The sequence below is a fragment of the Anser anser genome, assembly GCF_964211835.1.
Source record: "Anser anser genome assembly, chromosome: 30".
Taxonomy (NCBI): Eukaryota; Metazoa; Chordata; class Aves; order Anseriformes; family Anatidae; genus Anser; species Anser anser.
In genome coordinates this window covers 2,057,269-2,080,586 of record NC_139751.1, presented here as the reverse complement: position 1 = coordinate 2,080,586, position 23,318 = coordinate 2,057,269, and the positions used below count along the sequence as shown (strand labels likewise).

The 23,318-nt window shown below is 66.2% G+C and overlaps 2 protein-coding genes across 2 annotated transcripts; one reads left to right on the top strand and one right to left on the bottom strand.

Annotated features, from left to right (window-relative positions):
• Positions 1-245: 245 nt before the first annotated feature.
• LOC310888045 (poly(rC)-binding protein 2-like) lies at positions 246-13,224 on the top strand (the record flags this gene model as incomplete). The annotated part of the gene is given in 13 exon segments (XM_083814400.1): positions 246-386; positions 1,783-1,914; positions 2,547-2,675; positions 3,065-3,083; positions 3,086-3,138; positions 4,970-5,056; positions 5,300-5,365; positions 6,319-6,360; positions 7,422-7,494; positions 7,914-7,952; positions 8,840-8,892; positions 9,642-9,811; positions 12,630-13,224. Coding segments are annotated over 13 exon segments (1,041 nt in total), but the record flags the coding sequence as incomplete, so codon positions are not given.
• Positions 13,225-13,827: 603 nt separating this feature from the next.
• On the bottom strand, positions 13,828-23,312 carry MAP3K12 (mitogen-activated protein kinase kinase kinase 12). Its single transcript, XM_083814383.1, has 11 exons — positions 23,269-23,312; positions 21,616-21,774; positions 21,143-21,301; positions 20,583-20,691; positions 19,970-20,079; positions 19,357-19,473; positions 17,976-18,113; positions 16,950-17,400; positions 16,317-16,387; positions 14,979-15,240; positions 13,828-13,969 (listed from the first exon to the last, which is right to left on the bottom strand). Exons 2-11 carry the CDS (start codon positions 21,771-21,773, stop codon positions 13,877-13,879), a joined length of 1,668 nt encoding a protein of 555 aa, XP_083670509.1. The 5' UTR covers position 21,774; positions 23,269-23,312; the 3' UTR covers positions 13,828-13,876.
• Positions 23,313-23,318: the final 6 nt, after the last annotated feature.

The window sequence follows — 23,318 nt, the reverse complement described above, 5'->3', positions numbered from 1 at the left end:
GGGGGGGTGGGGGGGGCCGGGGGGGCGGCGGCGGCCTTGAAAGGAATTTTCCGGCGCGCGTCCCCGGCAGCAGATGGAGCCGGCGGCGGGCGCGGGGCGTGCTGGGAGTTGTAGTCCTGGCGGGGCGGGGGAGGCGGCGAGGCTAAGATGGCTGCCCCGCGCCGCGGGGAGGGCCGGGGCTTGGCGCTGGCGCCGCCGTGCTTCTGTTTTAGTTTTGTTTTTAATTCTTGGCTTTTTTTTTTTTTTTCGTTCCTTCTCCTTCCCCGCAGAGCGGCGCTCGCATCAACATCTCAGAAGGGAACTGCCCCGAGCGGATCATCACCCTCGCCGGCCCCACCAACGCCATCTTCAAAGCTTTTGCGATGATCATCGACAAACTGGAAGAGGTGCGTCGCCGCTGTCCCTTCACCGCCTCCCTGCACGGGTTTCCCCCCGTGAAGACGCCGGGCAGGGCTGGCTCTGCCCCCCCCTGCAGCTCCTGGGGGCCGGGAGCACGAGGGGAAGCTTTGTTTTTTTTTGGGGGGGTGGCTGGACTCCGTTCCGCACGGGCTGGCGGCGTTGGCCCGGCCAAGGCGGATCTTTGCCCTGCCCCGCGTGGGGTCAGGGTGCAGGGTACAGGCAGCGGCGCTTCCCTCCTGCCTGCTCGCTGTCCCTAAGCGCCTGCTGGCCGAGCCCTGGGGCCCCGTGGGGACTCATGGGGCTTGCAAACGCCCTGTGGCCACCGCCGAGATGGCTTCAGACGGGAGCAGGGCTTCGGAGCCGTGCTTGCTTTGTTCTCCTGGCCTGCCCTGCTGCCTCCCCGCCCGCCTCGGGGTGCGGCGGGGGCTCAGCTTCGCCTCCGGCCCCGCTGAGGAGGGCCCCGGGGGTGCCGCGGCGCTGAAGGAGGAGCCGCATCCTGCCCCGCTCCTGTGGAACCGCAGGTTGAGTTGGGGGGGTGCTGGTCCCAGAGGGCCCAAATCCCGGCTGCGGGCGTTAAAGCCCTCGAGGGCTGCGGGGTGAGGAGCTTTTGGGCTTCTCCACGGCCGTTGGAAGTGGGGAGCTCCCCTCGCCTGCTGCGGGTACGGCCCCTTGCCTCTCCCCTCTCTTGCGGGGCGCAACTCCCAGCGCCCTCACCCCCATTTTAATTTGGAGGAGGCGGCCTGATGCTGGCAGATGTGTCCCCCCCCCCCTTTGCTCGGCTGGATACCGAAAATTTCTGAGCCCTGAGCTGCTGCCGTGTCCCGGGAGCCCTCCCGCGGGCTCAGCCCCGTCCAGGCGCGGCTCTCGCCGCTGCCGCTCGGCTTCTCCTTTAGTAGGTCAGCTCAGCCCTCCCGGCCTCCCCTCCCCCTGCGCCCACGGCTGCTGCTCTCTGCGCAGGGCTCGTTTTCCCCCGGCTGCTCCTGCCCTCACCCTCGTTACTGCTCCTCGTTACGGGGAGGCTCTGAGATGAAACCAGGAGCTGTCTGTAAGGGGGCGCCGAGCCCCCAGCCCCGTGTCCCTTCAGCGCAGCGGGTTCCCGCTCGGCTGTGGCCGACCTCTCTGGTGGCCAAAAACCTCCGCGGTGGTTTAAAAACCCCGCGTTTCCACAGCCGCAGCGAGCAAAGGGGTTCAGCTGCCTGCTCCCACCCCAAAAACGTGGCTGTGGCGATTCCACAGCTGACAAAAATCCCCGAGAAACAGGGCCCGGGGAGCACCTGGGGGTGCTTTGGCCCAGCTTGCCCCTCGTATCTCCTTCCTCCCCGGCCCTCCGGCGAGGGTCCTGAGCCCGGCCGGCCCCCCTGAGCGCCTCCCTCTTCCTCGCAGGACATCAGCAGCTCCATGACCAACAGCACGGCCGCCAGCCGGCCCCCGGTCACCCTCCGGCTCGTGGTACCCGCCAGCCAGTGCGGCTCCCTCATCGGCAAAGGGGGCTGCAAGATCAAAGAGATCCGAGAGGTAGGTGCTGGCCCCCCCTTGGGGGGTGCAGAGGGGGCAAATCCTCGCGTTGGCCCCCCCCGGGGCGGCGGCGCTTGGCCTTTGTGAAGAGCTCGGGGTATTTTTTAGCGCTCGTGAAACTGAGACCCGGGGCACGGCCTCCGCTTCCTGGCAGCGCCCCTCGGAGCTGGGCGCTTGGGTTCCTGCCCCCCCCCGTTCCCCCAGCTCTAAATTCCCCCCCTCTCCAGGCCCTTTTCCCAGCTGGTAGCGGGGGGGGGCTGCGTGCCATCAGCCTGCCAAGCCCCCCCCAGCTCCCCCCCCTTGAGGAAGGCACGTAATGCCGCTCAGCGCCGGGTGCTGCTGACCTGCCGCCGGGATTAACCCCGGGCTCGGGTCCTGGGGAGAGGCTCCCGCCCTGTTCCTCCTCCTCCTCCTCCTCCGACCGAATTATTTCCAGCTGGGATTAACGGGCTTTATTTTGGGGGAGAAGGGCGAAAAGGGGGGGGGGGGGCGCTTTGGGCTATGTATAACTCGGCCACGAGGCCGCCGCGCGCGGTGAGCTCAGCGCCCTGCCCGGCTCTCTCCCCGGCTGTTTTGTTTTTTTTTTTTTACCGCGGCACTTTTTTTTTCTTTTTTTCTTTTTCTTTTTGCAGAGCACGGGGGCGCAGGTGCAGGTGGCGGGGGACATGCTGCCCAACTCGACCGAGCGAGCCATCACCATCGCCGGGATCCCACAGTCCATCATCGAGTGCGTCAAACAGATCTGCGTCGTCATGCTGGAGGTAGGGATGTCCCGCTGCCCCCCCCAGCTGATGGAAAAAACCCCCGAGGGCAGGGAGGAAACCCCCCGAGGGCGGAGAGGAGGCTGCCAGAGGGATAAGGGGGGGGTCGGGGGTTAAAACGCGCGGCTCGGAGCCCCTTAAAGCGGGCTCGAGCCCGGTCCTCGCGACCCGCTGCCCGCTCGCGGCTCTGTCCCGCGTGGGGACACGAGTGGCACCATCCTGCCGCTCCAGCGCCGTGCCCCGAGCCTCCCTCGCGTGCTCCCTGCTTGGAGAGGGGGAGGGGGGGGGGAAATAGGATTATTTTGCGGTCCCGTGGTGGTCGCGGGGAGGGGGGCGGCTGGCGGCGGCGGTGCTCGGTGCCTGACCTGCCTTCTCCGCCTGTCCCCCAGTCTCCCCCGAAGGGCGTCACCATCCGTACCGGCCCAAGCCATCCAGCTCTCCCGTCATCTTTGCAGGCGGTCAGGTAAGGCCTCTCCTCTGCTCCTGGGGTGCGGGGGGGGGCCGGGGGGGCTGTTTTGGGGTGCCTGTTGGGGGCCGTCGGTGTGCACTCAGCCGCTCCGCGTGCCTTGCCCGCCCGCGCCGCTGCCTCGGGGCCTCCCCGAGCCCTGCTCCGAGCCTTCCCCGCTGAGCTGCGGGGCGCAGGAGGGCGGGGGGTGTGGGGTGTGGGTGTGGGGGGGGGCAGATTTGGGGAAGGGGGGGGTCGGGGGGGTGCTGGCAAAACCATCCTGGAGCCACCGGGCCAAGTCCCGGCGTGGTGGTGGCGGCTGGGGATGGGATCGGGCCGGGGCGAGCAGCGGCCGCCTCTGGTCTGTGCCCCCCCCCCCCCGCCTCGGTGGGGGCTCCGTGTGCCCCATGTGGGTGATGCCCCCCCCCCCCCAAAGCCTGAGGGGGGGGAATTCGGGGTTCTGTGTTCTCCGGGGCTGGCTTTTGGGGTGTCCCGTGCCTTGGGGGGGGTGGGGTGGGGGGAGCTGAAAGGCCTCATCCTGACGGGGGGGGGGGGAGGGCGCCAGGTAGGGCTGTAGCCACCAGGGGAGGGGGGGCCCAGCCCCTCCCGCGCCGATCCCAGGGGAGCTGCTTGCTCCTCGGGGGGGGGCTGCCCCGTGCCACCCCCTGGCCGTGAGCCCCGGCGCTGCCGTCGCAGGCAACAGGGCCCCCTCGGGACCCTGCTGGAAAGCCCCGAGTGCCCCCCCCGGCCCTGTGGGGATGCGCTGGTCCCCGCTGGGTGAGACAGGAGGGTTTTTTTTGGGGGGGGGGGATTGGGGTCACGGCTCCCGGGGCTGCCGCACCGCTGGGAGCACCAGGGCGACTCGCAGACGCATCCGCTGCCTCCATGTGCTGCCAGGGAGGGCCCCCCCCCGGGGGTGGGGGCACGATGAGGTTGGGGATGGGATTGGGGGGGTGTAGGGGGGGAGAGCCCGGAGTGCGCCCCCCCCCCCTTGCTGCCAGCCCCGAGGGTCCTGCTAGGGCAGAGCCACGGCCACGCGGGCCGGATCCAGCGCTGTGGCCGCGGGCTGGGGGGGCTGGAGGGGGTGGGGGGGGACTGCAGCCAGCTCCGTAGGTGGGGGGCTGCCCACGGCGCCCCCCCTTCGGCCCCCCCCCTCCTTGGAGCCGGGCCTCTGTGTGCCACGCTCAGCGGGAGACGGAGCTGCTGCTGTCCTCCCCCCACCCCTCACACCCCCCCCTCGCCTCGGCGCCCCCCCCCTCGCCCTCCCTGCCTCTTCCTTCCTCCCCTCCTCCTCCTCGTCAGCCCCCCCTCTCTCCGACAGCTTCTCCTGCTGCTCTGCCCCCAGCGAGGGGGAGCGCCGGGCATCGCCCCCCACCCCCCCCCCACACCCCCCCGGTGCCTTTTTGCTGCCGGGGGGGTGGGGGCGAGGGCTCTGCCGTGCGCCCCCCCTTTCCTCCCCCCCCACCCCCCCCCAGCACGGGAGCCGGCTGCCGTTCCCCCTTAGAGCAGTGAGGAGCAGGCTCCCGCCGGCCACGCATCTCTTCCCTCCCCCTTCCCCCTTTTTTTCCGCCCCCCCTTCACCCCCCCTCCCCCCCCAATCTTCCACCCCTCTCCCCCCACCCCTGGCCCGGGCCCAGCCCGCCTGGGGGTCGCGCTCCGTCCCCCGCAGCTCAGGGCCGTGCGTAGCTCAGGGCGACCCCCCCCCGCACCACCACCACCACCTCCACCTCCGAAAGCGAGAGCCGACGGGGGGGGGGCGACGGTGACTTTTTTTTTTTTATTTTTGGCGTTAGCGGAAGGTTTTCGGATTGCCAGCCCTGGAGACTGAAGCCCTCTAATTTATCCACAGGACAGGTACAGCAGCGGCAGTGCGAGCTACCCCCACACCGCCCCATCCATGTGCCTCAACTCTGACTTGGAGGGACCACCTCAGGAGGTGAGAGGGGAGTTCAGTCTCCACGGCCCGTTCAATCCTTGGCCTCTCTGAGACTGCCAACAAGGGTGGCATTTTCCCCGTCCCTGCCCCCCCAAAATAAAAATCCGACGAAATGATGATGATAATTTAAAAAAAAAAAAAACCGATAAAAAAGACCCCCCTCTCCCGGTGGCTTTTTGCGCTGCGGACTCCTGTCCGCGCGGGACCTCGGGCGCTGAGCCCACCAAACCTCTCCTCACGCAGGCCACCCGGCAGCCACTGCATGGCAACGAACTTGGGCCAAGTCCAGCCTGGGCTGCAGTTCTTCCGGTGACCTGGAAGTGAGGCTGTGTACCCCCCTCTCCCCCCTGCCTCTCCCGACCCCCCCCCCAACCCCTACACCCCCCCTTTTTTTTTGCCCGCCCCCCCCTCACCCCCAACCTTAGCCAGCCAGGCCCCCAGCCAGTGACTCGCCCTTTCTGGGTAGCTGCAGGAGGACTCGGTGGTCCGTGGCTGTCCCCCTAACCTCGAGGCGTGGAATTGGCAGGTCAGGCACTCAGCCCCCGCCCCCCCCACGCCCCCCCCCACGACCCCGAGCGCCTCTCTTTTGCCTTGAGCCGCCCCCCCCCCGACTCTTTGCCTCGTCTCTAGCAGCGGTAGCCAGCTCCGGCAGTAAACCTCTAGCTTGGCCCGGCGACGTTTTTTCCTAGGCGTGCGGAGTGACGAGAGGACTCGCAGCGGGACTGTTGTTGTTTTTTGTTTTTTTTTTTTGTGGGGGGGGGCTGGGGGGGGTCGGGGGGACGCTGCTGGGGCCGGGGAAAAAGGACGGGGCTGGGAGCTAGCAGGGCTGGCGGGCGCTGGAGACCCTCCCCTGTCGGCGAGGCGGGGGGCGCAGGGCTAGGAGCAGTGTCGGACTCCACCACACCATACATCTTCCATCAAGATCCCAGCCGTTCCGTTCGTCTGCCACCTTTTGATTTATTTTATTTTTTTTTTGGGGGGGGGACGGCGCCATCCTGCCCACTCCCCTCCCCGTAACCGCCACCTAAGGCCAATCCGAGCGATTTTATTTTTTTTATTTTTTTCCCTCCCTCCCCCCCCCCACCCCGACCCCGTCTAGAGACCGCTTGGTACAGCACTGTCCGTCCCCCTGCCTCTCCTGCCCCGCTCCCCCCGCCCCGGAGAAGTCTCCCCGTGGCTCTCCGCCTTCCTGGCTAGCTGAGATCTGCCCCTGGGTGGCTGTCCGATGGTCGTTAATAGGAACTCTTTTCCTCCTTTTGTAGGCCTATACCATTCAAGGACAGTATGCCATTCCACAGCCAGATGTAAGTTTTTGTTTACAACTTCTTGTCTCGAAATCCACCCCCCTTTTCCCCCTCACCTCCACCCTCCCCACCTTCCGAAATTTTTCTCCCTGCTTCGTCAGCTCGGCCTGAAAACTCCCCCCCCAAAAAAAACTCGCCGCTCGCCCTCCTGCAGCCAGCTTCACCTGGTCTCAGAGCTCTCCTCTTCCTCCTCCTCCGTCTTCTCTCTGACGCTCCCCTCCTCCTTTTTTCCCCTCTCTCTCTCCCCGGCTTGGCATTTCACACGAGCTCCGGCTTTCCCTCCCCTCCCGAATTCGGCACCGAGCCCCCCAGGGGGGAAAACAAAAACAAAATAAATAATAATAATAATAAAACCCCACCACAGCGCATGACGGCGACAGGCCTCGCTGTCACCGTGGCTCTCCTGGGGCAGGGGACGGCTGGCCGCAGGTGGTAGCGAGGGGGGGGGCATGGATCTGGCCCACCCCAGGCTGCTGCCAGCCTGTGGGGGGGCTGCTGGGGACGGGGGTGACGGTCTGGGTGCCCCCCCCCCACCTTTGGGTGCTGCCCCCAGCTTCTTTGGGGACCTCTGACGTTGTGCTCGTCCCTCGGGCTCGTTGCAGGCTTGGCGGGGGTCCCGTGGCAGCCTTAGAGCAGCGAGGGGGGGGCTTTAATGGGGGGGTGGGCTCTGATGGGGGGGGCTATGATGATGGGGGGGCTCTGCCAGGCCAGGAGGGGAGCCAGGAGGAAGCCGGGCTCGGGGCTGCGTCGTGGCTCCAGGCTCCATCCCGCCCCCCCCTTCCATCGCATCGCTCTGCCCCCCCCCGCATGGTGTGGTGCGAGCACCCCGCGGCCTCGGCCCTGCTGCTCCGCTCTGCTCAGCTCCCCCAGCTCCTCGGGGAGGGGGGGGAAAACGGGGGGGTGGGCGCAGCCCCCAGCCCGCTCCCAGCCTTTTGGGGGGACACACACACACACACACGCCGCCTCGGTGCCCGCTGCGAGTCCCGGCCCCGTAGGGCTGGGGCAGCGGCTAACAGCAGCCTTTTTTTGTTTTTTCTCTCTTTTTTTTCTCTCCCCTCTAGCTGACCAAGCTGCACCAGTTGGCAATGCAACAGTCACACTTTCCAATGTCTCATGGCAACACTGGATTCAGTGGTACGGAAACTCCTCCTCCTCCTCTTCCTCCTCCGTACGCTAGTGCGCGCCGAAGGCCGGCCCAGGAGCTTCGGCTCCCTTCTAGCGGGGTCTCTGCTTGGGGCTCTCAAAAACCAAAAAAACCAAACAAAAAACCCCCCAGGTAACGATTTTTGCCGATTTTTGTCGGGCCGAGCAGGCAGGGGGCCTCCGCGCTGCTTCCCTTCCTCCGCACCCGGAGCCGAGCCCGGCCCCGCAGCACCCTTTCTCTCGCTCCCCTCCGGCTGCTCCAGGCCCGAGCAGGCAGCTGCTGGGTTGTGCCAAATTCGCTGTAGGCTCGCTAAAAGACGGCTTTTTTTAAAAAAACACGCCGCCCCCCCCCCCCCCGGGGGCTCTAAAGCTGAGGCGGCCCCAACTCATTGTCGCTTGTGTCTTAACAGGCATTGAATCCAGCTCTCCAGAGGTGAAAGGCTATTGGGGTAATGATTAAAACACAAAATCCTGTAGTTCTTCTCCGGGGTGTCGGTGCTGACCGGGGTCTCCCTGCGAAGCGCCTTGCCCGCCTTGGGTTTTTATGGGGGGGGGGGGTGGGTTTTTTGGGGGGGGGGGACACGACACGACGGGGGGCGCAGGAGGGCTGCGGGTGCCGGCTGCCTTGGCCACGCACGCCCCAGGAGGAGTCAGCTCGGTCTCTGGACAGCGGAGAGCAGAATTGAGGTGGAGGGCTCAGCCGCTGGGCGCCCGATGCTCTTTTTTTCTCTTTTTCTGGAAAGCTTTGGGCACCGGGGGGGGGCCCAGCTCCCCTTTTACCCCCCCCCCCCCCACCCCAGCCAGCGGCTGACCCCTCAGGCCAGGGGGAGCGTTGCCCTCACCGGCACGGCCACGCCGCTGTGCCCCCCCCCCCCCCCGCCAAAAACACCCCCTCCCGGTGAGGTCTCGAGGTTCCTGCTGCCACCCCGTAGCAGGGGAGAGGGGAGAAATTTATTAATAATAACAGCAATAATTAATTAAATGCCCGAGCAGCCCCGCCGTGCCCGCCCCGGTCGGCGTAGCGCTGCCCCCGGGGGCGCTGCTCCGGGACTGTCGCCACGGGGAGGAAGAGCCCGTGGTGACAAAAACTGGGGGGGCAAGATGGGGGTGTGGGGGGGGGGTAAAAATTAGAGGGAGGGGGCGCTGGGGAGTTGGGGGGGGCTCGAGTAACCTCACCGCTTGCTCTGCCCCTTCCCCTCCTGCCCGAGCAGCCCCGGAGGTAGCCGTGAGGCCAGCAGCGAGTGCTGGTGGTGTCGGTGCCCGTGCCCCCCCCCGCCGTGCCCCCCCCTCACCTCACCCCCCCTTTTTTTTTTTCCTCCCTCTCTCTTTTAAGCAGGTTTGGATGCGTCTGCTCAGACCACCTCTCACGAACTCACCATTCCAAATGATGTGAGTGGCGGGCTGGGGGGGGCGCGCCGGGCCCTTGGGGGGGGTCCCTGACGAAGGCAGGGCAGGATGACCCCCCCACACACACACACACTTCAAAGGGGGCTCGCGGCAGCCCCACAAGCGAGGGCCGTGCCCCAAACCGGCTCCTCGCACCCCTCTGCCGTCTCCTCCTCCTCCTCCCGGCCAGATTTAGGGCAGATTTTGCTCATTTTCCTGCTGTTTTAAATCTTTTTGGGGAGGTTTTTAAACCCCCCAGCCCTGTCCCTGCAGGTGACCCCCCCCCAGTAGTGGGCAGGGGAGGGGGTCGGGGGTGCCCTGACGGGGGTCAGGGTGCACCTAACAAAGGTCGGGGGGTGCCCTAATGAAGGTGGGGGTGCCCTAATGAAGCCCTAATGAAGGTCGGGGGGTGCCCTAACGAAGGTTGGGGGTGCCCTAACGAAGCGCTAATGAAGGTCGGGGGGTGCCCTAATGAAGGTTGAAGGTCGGGGGGTGCCCTAATGAAGGTTGAAGGTCGGGGGGTGCCCTAATGAAGGTTGAAGGTCGGGGGGTGCCCTAATGAAGGTTGAAGGTCGGGGGGTGCCCTAATGAAGCGCTAACGAAGGTCGGGGGTGCCCTAATGAAGCGCTAACGAAGGTCGGGGGTGCCCTAATGAAGCGCTAACGAAGGTCAGGGGATGCACCTGAAGAAGGTTGGGGGTGCCCTAACGAAGCCAGCCGCTAACGAAGCCGCCTTCTCCCCCCCCCCCGCAGTTGATTGGCTGCATCATCGGGCGTCAGGGCGCCAAGATCAACGAGATCCGCCAGATGTCCGGGGCGCAGATCAAAATTGCCAACCCGGTGGAAGGCTCTACTGACAGGCAGGTGACCATAACTGGATCCGCAGCGAGCATTAGCTTGGCCCAGTATCTAATTAATGTCAGGTGAGTCTCCTGCGACCAGGCGGCGCGGGGGGGGAGGGCTGGGACCCCCCTCGTGCCCCCCAGCATGAGGGGAAGGGGCTTCCCTCCCCGTTTTTTTTGGTTTTTTGTTTTTTGTTTCAATCCCCCCCCTCCCCCTTCTCCGTGCCCTTCCTTCCCCCTTCCCGCGCCCGCTGTCCCCGTGCGATCGCCTCCCGGGCTCCGGGAGGCCGCAGGCGAAGGCTGGAGAGGGCTGAGGCCGCGGGGCCGAGCGGGCCGTGCGCTTTGGATCTGTCGCTGGTGCCGTGAGGGATTATTATTATTATTATTTTTTTTTATTTTATTTTTGTGGGTGAGGGCTCAGGGAGCGCCCCGGGATCGGGGCTGGGTCCCCAGCACCTCGCCGGCGGGACGTGGGGATCCTGCGGATCCCGAGAGGTGCCCGCAGCGCCCGGCGCCGCTCTCCTGCGTGGGAGCAGCGGCCCCTGAGCCTGCGGGGGGGGCCCGTACGGCTCTGGGGGGCCCCCCAGGGCCGTGCTGAGGCCGCGCGTGGCGCGGACCCCGCTGTCCCCGTAGCAGCCTGGGCTGGGAGCGGTGTCGTGTAGGGGCAGCGGTGTCAGTCGGGTGGCCCCCGGTGCCCTCCCCGTTCCTCAGCCCCCCGGGGGGGGCTTAGGGCGGAGGAGCCGAGCCCTGAACCCCGTGGGGGTGCTGGGGGCCGTGGGGGTGCTGGGGGGGCCGCGAGCAGCGGCTGCCCTCCCCCTTCCCGGCTCCGCGTCGAGGCCCAGGGCTCGACGCGGGGCTGGGGGTGCGTGCGAGGGGGGGGGTCCCAAGGAGCTGGGGCCCGGCACGCCCCCCCCCCAGGTACCGGCGTCCCCCCCAGCTACCGGCGCCCCCTCGGGGTGCCGTTTCCCCTGTCCCCCCCCCCCCCGACCCTGTGCGGTTTGACACTGTTTGTCCTGTGCTTCTCGCGCGCTGTTGCCAGCCACCCACCCTTTTTTTTTATTTCTTCTTTTTTTGTTTTGTTTTTTTTGTTTTGTTTTTGTTTTGTTTTTTGTTTTGTTTTGTTCCTTTTTCTCCTCTGTTACAGTTTAGAAAGCGCTAAACCCTCCTCCCAGGCAGCCTCCGTCACGATCCCTGACCACCTCAGCATCAACCTCTCTCAACCCTCCACCCCTTCTTCTTCTTCCTCCTCCACCACCACCCCCTCGCTCGCCGCCGGGGGGGGCTCCGAAGCACCCGCCGGCCTCCCCAACCCTCTTCCGACCGCCCCTTGTGTCTCCAGTCTGCTTGGCATGAAACCTGTCCCTCTCCTGGCTCTAAATGTTGTGTCTGCTGCTAAGGGCGCCCCCGCCCCGGCCGTGCCGTGTGTCTCTAACAAACTGAAGGCGGAGAAGCAGAGGTTCTCTCCCTACTGAGCCCCCCCTGCCCCCCCCCCACACGCACCTCGGGCGGGCGGGGAGGGGGACGCGACGCAGCGCGGAGCCCCCCCAGGGGAGACTCGGAAGAGCCAAAAAAAAAAAGAAAAAAAAATTCCTTTTGGGTTTCCTTGCGGGTTTTTCCTCCTTTTTTCTTTTTTTTTATTTTTTCGGCTCCCCCCGGGGTGTTTTGTAGGCGTTTTTCTGCCCGGCCGACGCTTTTTTTTTTCCTTTTTTCTTATTTTTTTTAAAATTTTTCTTTCCTTTTTCCCAGCCCGGTGACCTCGGTCAGCCCTCCTCGACTCCTCTAGCTCGTAGCCCTTGCTTTTTCCCCCCACCCGCCTCATTTTCCTCTATTTTCCTTTTTTTTTTAAGAGTTCGGTTGCAATCGCGGCGGGTCTGGGGGGCGGCGGCGGCGGGGGGGGGGTGGGGGGGTTCGTTACGGAATAAACGAGTCTGGATTTAATTGCATTCCTGGGCGCGGGGCTCGCGGCCTCGCCTGTCTCTTTGCTGTCTGTACCTGTAATAAAGTTGCCACGGTGAGAATCTGCTCTGCTAGATCTGTGCCGCGGGGGGGGGCCGAGCCCTGCGGGCGGGGAGGGGGGGCCCAGCGGGGGTCCCTTCTTTTTTTTTGGGGGGGGGGGCTCGTTGGCACCCTCCTCAGGGGCGATGCGCGCCGCCCCCTCCCCTGGTTCCAGCGGGCGCTGCTGCTGTCGCCCCCCCCCTCCCTTTGCTTGGGGCTGCTGCTCTGTGCCCCCCCGAACCTCCCTGTGCCCCCCCGAACCTCTTTGTGCCCCCCCACCCCCCCACCCTCCCCAAGGACCCCCCACGGGCTCCATCCCTGCCCCCCCTTCCCCGCCACCCCCTCCCGCCTCCACTCGGGGTCCCTGGCGCCCCCCCATCCCCTCCCTCTCCCCCCACGGAGCTCCCGGTGCTGAGCTGGGGGGGGGGCCACAACCCCCACCCTCTATCCTCCCCCCCCCTCCCCACGCTGCTTTCGCATAACCCCCCCAGCTTCGATTGCCGGGGGGGGGCCACCACCCCCACCCCCTTGAAGGGGGGGGGGGAACCCTTCCTCCCTCCCTCCTCATCCCTCCCCCAACCCATTTTCCCCCCCCCTCACCTCTTTTTTTCCTCCCTGACCCATTTCCCCCCCCCACCTCTTTTTTTCCTCCCCGACCCATTTCCCCCCCCACCTCTTTTTTTCCTCCCCCGACCCATTCCCCCCCCACCTCTTTTTTTCCCCCTCCAACCCTTTTTATTCCCCCCCCACCTCTTTTTTCCCCCTCCAACCCTTTTATTCCCCCCCCACCTCTTTTTTCCTCCTCTAACCCTTTCCCCCTGTCACCTTCCCCCCCCCCCCCCCATTTTTGCCCCCCCCCCCATTTTTGCCCCCCCCCGTTCTGACGCCCTCTTCTTCCTTGCAGGCTCTCCTCCGAGACCGGGGGCATGGGAAGCAGCTAGGGCCCCGGCGCCGCCCTCGGCCCCGCCTCGCCAGCCGCCCGCGCAGCCCCCAGCAGCCAGCCCCAGGTTTTAAACTAGTTTGTAAATTTTTTCGGTTCCTCCATCGCTCTCCGCGGCCACTCACGAGGTTGTTTCTCAGTTGGTTTCGTTTTTTTTTTTTTTTTTTCCTCCTTCGTTTGTTTTTTTTTTTTTTTTAATTACAGCATTTTAATTCCTTTCTCCGCTCGGCCCTTAAGCGGCGAGCCCCAGATCTTAGTTTTATAAAAGCTTTTTCCTCTCTCTCCCTTCCCCCCCCCTCAAAACCCTTCACCCCCCCTCCCCTTCCACCCCTTTTTTCGGCTCATGAAGTTTCTGTTTTGTCATGAAATGTTAAAGAGTGGAAGAGAAGAAAAAAACACACACACAAAAAAAAAAAAAGACACAAAAAAAAAAACCATTTCAGTTTAGTTCTGTAACGCCAGGAGCAATTTTTCAAAAAAAAAAAAACAAATAATAATAAAAAGATGGACTGGAGCTTTTCCTTGTGAATAGAAACTGGAGGATATTTTGGTTAACGGACCTGCCTGTCTCCGTCTTTCTTTGCAACCTCTCCCAGTAGGGCCCCCCTGGGCTGGGGGGGGCACGGGGGGGGCGGGTTCAGGGGTGTTTTGGGTTTAAAAATTGGGGATTTTGCTACAAATTGGGGATTTCTCCACAAATGGGGGATTTCTCTACTTTCCTTGCTGTTGGATACTGGTTCCCAGTAAGGCCCAGTACCTCCTTTTCTGCCCCCCCCCCCCATCCTCTACAAGGGTGGGGGGAGAGCGAGTGGCCCCCCCCACCTTGTTCCCCTTTGGGGGGGGGGTCCAGCAGTGAGTCCCTGCCCTCCCCAGTGCTCCCAGTTCCACCAGTAAGGGGGGTGGCGATACCCCCTGAAAGGGCTCAGCCCCTTGGCTCTGCCCCCAAATTCCCCCCCCACCCCTCTTGGGCAGGTTTTCTTCCCCCCCCCCCACCCCAACTATTACAGTAGGACCTACACCAACACAAAAAGGGGGTGGCCCCCCAAATAGCCCCCCCGTGCCCCCCCCTTCCCTCCCCAGGCCCCAGAGACCGCACGGAGCTTTCTGTAGAGATCGATAAATATTTATATAAATATTTGGGGCTGTACAAGTGTGTGTGTGGGGGGGGAGGTGCGGGGGGGGGGGGGGTGGTGGAGGGGGGGGGGTGCAGGTCACAGGCCGGGGGGGGCTGCGGGCCGGGGGGGCCCCTCGCCGCTGCCCGAGTGGTCGAGCTCCGCGCTGTCGCAGTCCGAGTCCTCGGAGACCTGGGGGGGGGGGGGGGTCAGACACCCCCAGAGCCCCCCCCCCAGCTGGGCTGGGGGGGGGTGTTGGGGACCCCCCCACGCTTTTAAACTGTTCCTGGGGGGTCCCTTCCCCGTGGGACGTGGCCTCGAGGTGCTCTGGGTCCCCCCCCCCCCATGGGTCCTGGCCCTGGCAGGGGGGTGCTCCTGCCCCCAATCCCCCCGCGATGCTGAGAGCCCCCCCCCGGGGTTTGCAGTCCTGGGGGGCCCCTCCCCTGTCCCCTCGTCTTGGGGGGGGCTCTGGGGTCCCCCAGGACCAGGTGGCAGAGGGAGACCCCCGGCTGGGGGGGGGGGAATGGCTCAGGGGGGGCTGCTGGGGGGGCTCCTGGCCCTGGGGGTAACCCTGAGACCCCCCCCCTTTTCCTATGGCACCCTGTCTTGGGGGGGGGGAGGGCTCTGAGGGACCTCTTCCCTGGGGGACCCCTCCCCATCCACACCCATCCCTGGGGCACCCCACTGCCCCCCCCCAATACACTGCCACCCACCCGGGGGTCCAGCACCCCCCACATCCCCCATCCCTGGGGGCACCCCCCTGCCACCCAGGGGTCCGGGAGCCCCTCAGCACCCTCAGCACCCATCCCTGGGGAACCCCACTGCCCCCCCCATACCCTGCCACCCACCCGGGGGTCCAGGAGCCCCCACCCAGGGGTCCAGCACCCCCCCAGCCCCCATCCCTAGGGGCAACCCCCTCCCACCCAGGGGTCCAGGAGCCCCTCAGCACCCATCCTGCCCCCATCCCTGGGGCACCCTGCTGCCCCCCCCCATACCCTGCCACCCACCCAGGGGTCCAGGAGCCCCCACCCAGGGGTCCGGGAGCCCCTCAGCACCCATCCCGCACCCATCCCTGGGGCACTCCACTGCCCCCCCCCATACCCTCCCACCCACCCGGGGGTCCAGCACCCCCCCATCCCCCCTCCCTAGGTGCCTCCCTCCCACCCAGGGGTGCCGGGGGAGGTGTGTGTGGGGGGGTTACCTTGGGGCTGAGCCCCCCGTGGCGGCGGCCGGGCCCTTCGGGGGGGGGCGCGTCCAGGGGGATCTCGGAGCCCTGCGAGAGGAGGTCCTCGGAGCGCTCGTCGGGGCGCTCGTCCGTGTTGGTGCTGCCCACGTCCGGGGTGGCGCTGTGCGAGGGCTCGCTCGTGTGCCCCTCGTCCCCGTCCCCGTCCCCGTCCCCGTCCGAGAAGTTCTCCGAGCTGAAGGTCGACAGCGACTGCCGCTTGCTCATGCCCGGGGGCCACCTGGGTTTGGGGGGGGGAGGGGGTGAGGGGGTGGGTGGGCACCCACCGGCACCCACCTGCAGCCCAGAAACCCCCCCAGCACTGATCCTGGGGGCTCAGCACCTGTGGACACCCCCCAGCACCCATACGAAGCATCCCAGGCCCCATGGATGTGCCCAGCACTGATCCCGGGGGGGGTCTGGGCACCCGTGGGCACCCCCCAGCACCCATTCACAGCATCCTGGCATCCAGAAACCCCCAGCACTGATCCTGGGGGCTCAGCACCCATGGGCACCCGCCAGGCCCCCCAGCACCCATCCACAGCATCCCAGCACCCACTGACACCTCCAGCACTGATCCTGAGGGGGGGGGGGGGGTCTGGGCACCCATGGGCACCCACCAGCACCCACCCGCAGCATCCTGGCACCCAGAAACCCCCAGCACCCGTCCTGGGGGCTCAGCACCCGTGGGCACCCCCCAGCACCCATACAAAGCATCCCAGTACCCAACGATGCCCCCAGCAATGATCTTGGGGTCTCAGCACCCACTGCCACCCCCAGCACCGATCCTGGGGGGCTCAGCACCCATGGGCACCCGCCAGGCCCCCCAGCACCCATCCACAGCATCCCCGTACCCAGAACCCCCCAGCACCCATCCCGGGGTCTCAGCACCCATGGGCACCCCCCAGCACCCATCCACAGCATCCCAGCACCCACTGACACCCCCAGCACTGATCCTGGGGGGGGGGGGTCTGGGCACCTGTGGGCACCCACCGGCACCCACCCGCAGCATCCCGGCACCCAGAGACCCCCAGCACCCATCCTGGGGGCTCAGCACCCAAGGACACCCCCCCAGCACCCATCTCGGGCATCCCAGCACCCATTGACACCCCCAGCACCGATCCTGGGGGGGGTCTGGGCACACAAGCCCCCCCCCCCCCTTCCCCTTCCCCCCTTCCTGGGGGTCCAGCACCCACAGGTCACCACGTACCCCCCCCCCGGGGAGGGTGGGGGGATTCTGCCCCCCCCCCAAAATGGGGGTCCAGAGTCCTGGAGGGGGTTTGGGGGGGTTTGGGGGGGGGGGGGGGCAGCACCCACCTCTGCCGCAGCGGCAGCTCCACCTCGCTGTCCACTTCGCCCTCCTCCTCCTCCGACGAGACCCCCCGCTTCTGGGGGGGGGGGGGGGGGGGGGGCGTGGGGGCCTCTGGCTGCCCCCAGGGGGGCAGACCCCCCCCCCCCCAAGACCCGCAGGATGGACCCAGGGGTCCCGACCCCCCCCCTCCAGAAGGGACCCCTGTCTGTTTGACCCCCCCCCCAGTGCTGGGCTGGACCCTCGGGGGGGTCTTCTCCCCCACACACCATTTCCAACCCCCTCCTAAAATAAGGGACCCCCCCCCAAAAATAAGGGACCCACCCCCCAAAAATAAGGGGCCCACCCCCCCAAAAAAAGGGACCTCCCCCAAAACAATAAGGGACCCCACCCCAAAAAATAAGGGACCCCCGCCAAATAAGGGACCCCCCCCCAAAAAAAGGGACCCCCCCAAAATAAAGGACCCTTCCCAAAAAATAAGCCCCCCCCCAAAAAACAATAAGGGAACCCCCCAAAATAAGGGACCCCCCCAAAATAAGGGACCACCCCCAAAAAAATAAGGGACCCCTTCCCCAGAATAAGGGACCCCCCCCCAAAAAATAAGCCCCCCCCCCCCAAAATAGGGCCCCCCACACACTCACCTGGCCCCTCGTGACGGCCGCCCGGTACAGCAGCGCCGCGGGGGTGAGATGCTGCCCGGCCCCCCCTCGCCCCCCCCGGGCGGCCCCGCTGTCCCGCTCAGGCTCCCCGGGGGTGGGGGGCTGCGGTGGGGGGGGCCCTTGGGTGCCCTCTGCCCCCCCAGACCCCGCATCGGGCACGGCGGCCGGGGGGGCTCCCGCGACCTCCAGGGTGCCCCCGAGGAGGTCGGGGCCGGCGGTGGCCGGGGGGGGGCCGGGAAGGCCCCGGGGGGGTCCGGTTTCGGGACCCGCTTCCCCGCAGCCCCCCCGGGGCCCCCCCGCTTTGCGGTGGCGCCCCTTGGCTCGGCGGCTGCGCCCCGGCGAGGGGGGGCCCTTGGGGCAGCCGGGCAGGGCCACCTGCGCCATGGCCGCATCCAGCTTGGGCAGCAGCACCTCCGGCTTCAGGATGTCGGGGCTGGGGGGGGGGGGGACAAAAAGAGGGGGGGGCTGCAGGGGGGGACCCAGACCCCCCCCCCCCCCACCCCAACTCCCCCTTCCCAGGTGGGAGCCTGGGGGCCAGGTGCCCAAAATGTGCCCCCCTCCCCCCACCCGCCCCAAGGGTGTCTGCACCCATGGGACCCCTCCAAGGGACCCAAAGGGAGCAGGGCACCCAGGGGCCCAGAACTGCCCCCCCCCCCCCCAAAGGACTCTGGGCATCTGCCCCCCCACCCCCCCAGGGGACACAGGGACCTGCACCCCCCCCCCCCCCCACCCCAGAGCCCATCCCCAGGGACCTGCACCCCCCAAAGCCCCCCCCCCAAAGGACCAAGTCACCCAAGCCCCCCCCCACCCCAATGAGACCCCGGTGTCCCACCTCCCCACCCCCAGCCCCCCCAAGGACCCCCCCAGCCCCCCCCCACCTTACCAAACCCCCATTCCCACCTCCCCACCCCCTGAGCTCACCCCCTCCAGAGCCCCCCCCCCCCCCCCGGCCCCAATAGGAGGGGGATTCCCCACCCCCACCCCGTAACCCCTCCGGGGGGGGCGCACCGCTTGCCGTGGGGGGAGAGCTTCTGGGGGACGTTGCGCTTCTTGATGAGGGTCTCGACGGCGTTCCCGTGCAGGAGCCCCCGCGGCGCCCGCGGCTTGAAGAGCCCGGGGTAGCGCTTCTCCAGCGCCTGCTCCCGCCTGGGGGGGGCACGCATCGGTACCGACCCCCCCCGAGTGGGGAAGGGCTTGGGGTAGGGGTGGGGAAGGGCTCGGGGCGGCTACGGGGTTGTTATAGGGGCGGGCGTGAGCGTGGGGTGGATATAGGGTGGATATAGGGGTGGGCATAGCCATGGGGTGCATATAGGGTTGGTCAAGGCCATGGAGTGGCAAGGGGCATCGGGGGGGCCATGGGATGGATATAGGCTTGGCCATGACCATAGGGTGGCCATGGGGTGGATATAGGGGTGGTCATAGCCATAGGGTGCATATAGGGTTGGTCAAGGCCATGGGGTGGATATAGGGGTGGCAAGGGGCATGGGGATGGCCATGGGATGGATATAGGCTTGGCCATGACCATGGGGTGGCCATAGGGTGCATATAGGGGTGGCCATCACCACGGGGTGGATATAGGGGTGGCAAGGGGCATTGGGGTGGCCATTGGATGGATATAGGTTTGGCTATGACCATAGGGTGGCCAAAGGGTACATATAGGGGTGGCCATAGTCATGGGGTGCATATAGGGTTAGTCAAGGCCATGGGGTGGCTATAGGGGTCACAAAGGGTATGGCAGTGGCCTTGGGATGGATACAGGTTTCACCATGACCACAGGGTGACTATGGGGTACATGTAAGGTTGGTCAAAGCCAAGGGGGGGCTGCGGGGTGGATGTAGGTTTGGCCATGGTCATGGGATGCATATAGGGCTGGTCAAGGCCACGGGGTGGATATAGAACCGGCCATGACTATGGCGTGTCTATGGGGTGTGTATAAGGGTGGCCATGACTACGGGGTGCCCGTAACATGGATATAGGGGTGGCCATAGGGTGGATACAGAGGTAGTCATGGCCATGGCCATAGGATGGATATAGGGTTCCCCATGGGGTGCCCACAGGGTGGAAACTGGGAATGGCCACGGGGTAGCCACGGGATAGAGATGGATGCGGCCACGGCATGGCTATAGAGCTGGCCGTGGCCACCGGGTGCAGGTAAGGGTTGCCCATGGGGTGGGTGTAGGGACCCTATAGCCATGGGCTGACCCTAAGGGGTGGCCGTGGCCATGGGGTGCCCACGGTGCGGGTAAAGGGGTGCCCGTGGGCTCGGGGGTGGCGTGGATGCGGCTGTGGCTCGGGGAGCCCCCTGCCCCACAGCACCCAGCTATGGGGGATGCTTGGGGTGCTGGGGGGAGGGGTGCCTTGGGGGGGGTACTGGGGGGGCCCCGCGCACCTGAGCAGCTCCTTCTCCTTCAGCTCCAGCTGCAGCATCAGGGCGCTGAGCTCCATGTACAGGTTGTTGGCGCGCTCCAGCTTGCGCTCGTAGTGCTCCCGGATGTCCAGCGCGTGCCTGGCACCGGGGCACGCCGGGCGTCAGCACGGGAACCCCACGGGAATCCCACGGGAACCCCACAGGAACCCCACGGGAACCCCACAGAACCTCATGGGATCCCACCACAGCCCCCCTACCCCATGCACAGGCACCCAAAGGCTCTCCCTGTCCCGGCACCCCCCGATACCCCGACCCTTGCTCCTGGCACCCCGCTGCCCCATGTCCCCGTGTCATGTCCCCACGTCCCCATGCCCTGTGTCCCTGTTCCCCATGTCCCCACGTCCCCATGTCCCTGTGCCCCATGTCCCCGTGTCCCCATATCCCCATGTCCCCATGTCCACGTCCCCACGTCCCCGAGTCCCCACGTCCCCATGTCCCTGTATCCCCATCCTGCACCCCCATATCCCCACATCCCCATGCCCTGTGTCCCCATGTCCCATGTCCCTGTGTCCCCATGTCCCACGTCCCCGTGTCCCCACGTCCCCACGTCCCCAGGCCCCGCGGCCGGGCCCACCGCAGCTCCTCGCGCCGGCGGTTGATGAGCTCCTCCTCGAGGCGGTGCAGGCACGTCCCCTCCGACTTGATCTTCTCGAAGTGCAGCTTCACCTCCTCCCGCCACTCCGCCTGCGGCACGCGGCACCGCTCACTGGGGGCACTGGGACGTACTGGGCACGGGCACCTGAGCACTGGGATGTACTGGGCTTGGATCCCCTGAGCACTGGGATATACTGGCTATGACTACCTAAACACTGGGATATACTGGGCATGGCCACTCTGGCCACTGGGATATACTGGACACAGCTGCCTGAGTACTGGGATATGGGCAGGGATCCCCTGGGATCCCCCCCTGGCAGCTGCACGCCATGGCTGCCCCCGCACCGGCCATGGGATGTGGAGGGGGTGTCCCACAGGGCTTGGGGTCCCTGGGGTGCTGAGGGTCCCTGGGTACCCCCGTGGCACTGGGTGACCCTGGGGTGCTGGGTGTCCCTGTGGCACTGGGTGATCCCATGGCGCTGGGTGACCCTAGGGTGCTGGGTGTCCCTGTGGCACTGGGTGATCCCATGGCACTGGGTGACCCTAGGGTGCTGAGGGTGGTGCTGGGGTGTCCCCAGGGTGCCGCCGGGTACCTGGGATTTGAAGTAGGTCTCCTGGGGGGTGGAGAGGACGTCGGCGGAGGCGATGTCGAGGTGCAGCAGGATCTGCCGGAAGGACGGCCGGTTCCGGGGCTTGCTGTTCCTGGGGGGGGGGCAGCACGGCGCTGGGTGCTGGGGGAGCCTTTTGGGGCCGCGGGCGGGGAAGGGTGCGCGGGACACGGCACCCACTGACGTGCTGGGTGCACCCCCAGCCTGGCACCCCATGGGCATGGCCCCCAGGTATGGGGACAGCCAGGGGAGGGGCGCTAGGATGGGGTCCCCCATGTTGGGGTGCCACTGGAAGGTCCCCGTGGTGGTCCCTAAGGTGTCCGGGGGGGGGAGGGGGGGTTGCCCCATGGCCTCACCCCCTGAAGGCAGGGGTGTCTCTGGGCATTGTCCCCATGGGGTGTCCTTGTGCAGGGTCCCTGTGGGATGTCCCCATGGGGTGTCCCCGTTCAGGGACCCCATGGGATGGCCCCATGGTGTACCCCTGTGCCCACAGCGTGTCCCCACGGGGTGTCCCCACGGTGTGTCCCCCCCACGGGCGCACTCACCAGCACTGACGCAGCAGCACCTTGAAGCCGTCGGGGCAGCCGGAGGGGACGGGCAGGTGGAGGCTGTTGCTGCCCACGCCCCAGATGATGGCCGAGGAGTCCACGTCCTTGTAGGGGATCTCGCCCGTCAGCAGCTCCCACAGCACCACCCCGAAGGACCTGGGCGCAGCGTCACCCACGGTCCCGGGCACCCCCGGTGGCCTCACCCTGTCCCTTGGTCCCCCTCCACTCGCCCCCGGTGTCCCCTCCCTGCCTCTGCCCATGCTGGTGTCCCTGATGGCCCTACAAAGTCCTCCTCAATCTCCCCATTGTCCCCATCCCCGTTCCCCTGCAGTGTCCCTGCTGCCCACCCCCTGTGTCCCCAGTGTCCCCAGGGTTGCCACCGGTTCCCAGTAGCCCCCATGTTGCCGCGTCCCCAGTGCCACCACGGCTCCCTGCTGTCCCCGAGGTCCCCGGTGTCCCCGTGCCCTCACCAGATGTCGACCTTCTCGGAGACGGGCTCGTTGCGGATGACCTCGGGCGCCATCCAGGCCACGGTGCCGGCGAAGGACATCTTGGTGCTCTTGTCGATGAGCTCCTTGGAGGTGCCGAAGTCGGAGATCTTCACCACGTCGTCGTAGGTGATGAGCATGCTGGGGGGCAGCCACTCAGCGCCGTGCCAGTGCCACAGGCATGGCACTGTCATGGGCACGCGGCCGCTGTGCGCGTTGTCCCGTCGTGGACATGCCACCACCACGGGCACGGCACCACCATGGGCACAGCACCGCCATGGGCACAGCACCGTCACTGGCACGCAACTGCCATGAGCGTGGTGCCGTCATGGGCAAGGCACCACCACAGGCATGCCACCACCACCACCACGAGCATGGCACCACCACCACCACGGGCATGGCACCACCACCACCAGCACCATGGGCATGGCACCACCACCACCAGCACCATGGGCATGCCACCACTGCCACCAGTACCATGGGCATGGCACCACCACCACCACCACCATGAGCATGGCACCACCACCACCACCACCATGGGCATGGCACCATCATCACCAGCACCATGGGCATGCCACCACCACAAGCATGGCACCACCAGCACCACGGGCATGGCACCACCACCACCACGAGCATGGCATGATCACCACGAGCATGGCACCACCACCACGAGCATGGCACCACCACCACGAGCACAGCACCACCAGCACCATGGGCATGTCACCACCAGCACCACCATGAATATGGCACCACCAGCACCATGGGCATGGCACCACCACCACCACCACCACCATGGGCATGGCACCACCACCACCACGAGCATGGCACCACCACCACGAGCACGGCACCACCACAGTCATGCAACTGCCATGGACACGTCACCACCTTGGACATGCAGCTGCTGTGGTCATTGTGCCACCACTGCCATGGCACTGCCATGGATATACAACTGTCACCTGCATGCAAGCACCACAGGCGTGCAACCATCCATGGTCATTGTACTGCCGGGGGCAGGCCACCACCATGTCATTGTCATGGACACGGCACCACCATGGGCACGGCACTGCCATGGGCATGGCACCACCATGGACATGTCGATGCCATGGACATGTCACCACTATGGGCCTGACAACCGCCATGGACATGTCAGTGTCATGGACATGTCACCACCATGGACACGGCACCACCATGAACACATCAATGTCGTGGACACGGCAGCACCAAGGACACATCAGTGTCACGGACACATCACCACCATGGGCACGGCACTGCCATGGGCATGGCATCACCACGGACATGTCAATGTCATGGACATGGCACCACCATGGACATGGCACCACCATGGGCACGGCATCGCCATGAACATGTCAGTGCCACGGACACGTCACCACCATGGACATGTCAATGTCACGGACACGGCACTGCCACGGGCATGGCACCACCACGGATACGTCACCGCTACGGACACGGCACCACCAGGGACATGCAGCCACCACGGACAGAGCCCCACCGAGGGCACGGCCCCCCCATGACCACGCACCCGGCACGGCCACGGCCCCACCACCACCACCACAGGCACCGCCGCCACCACCCCAGCACCCGTGGGTGCTCCCCGAGCCCCCCGTCCCCGCTCACTTGGGCGACTTGAGGTCGCGGTGGATGATCTTGTGGAGGTGCAGGTAGTT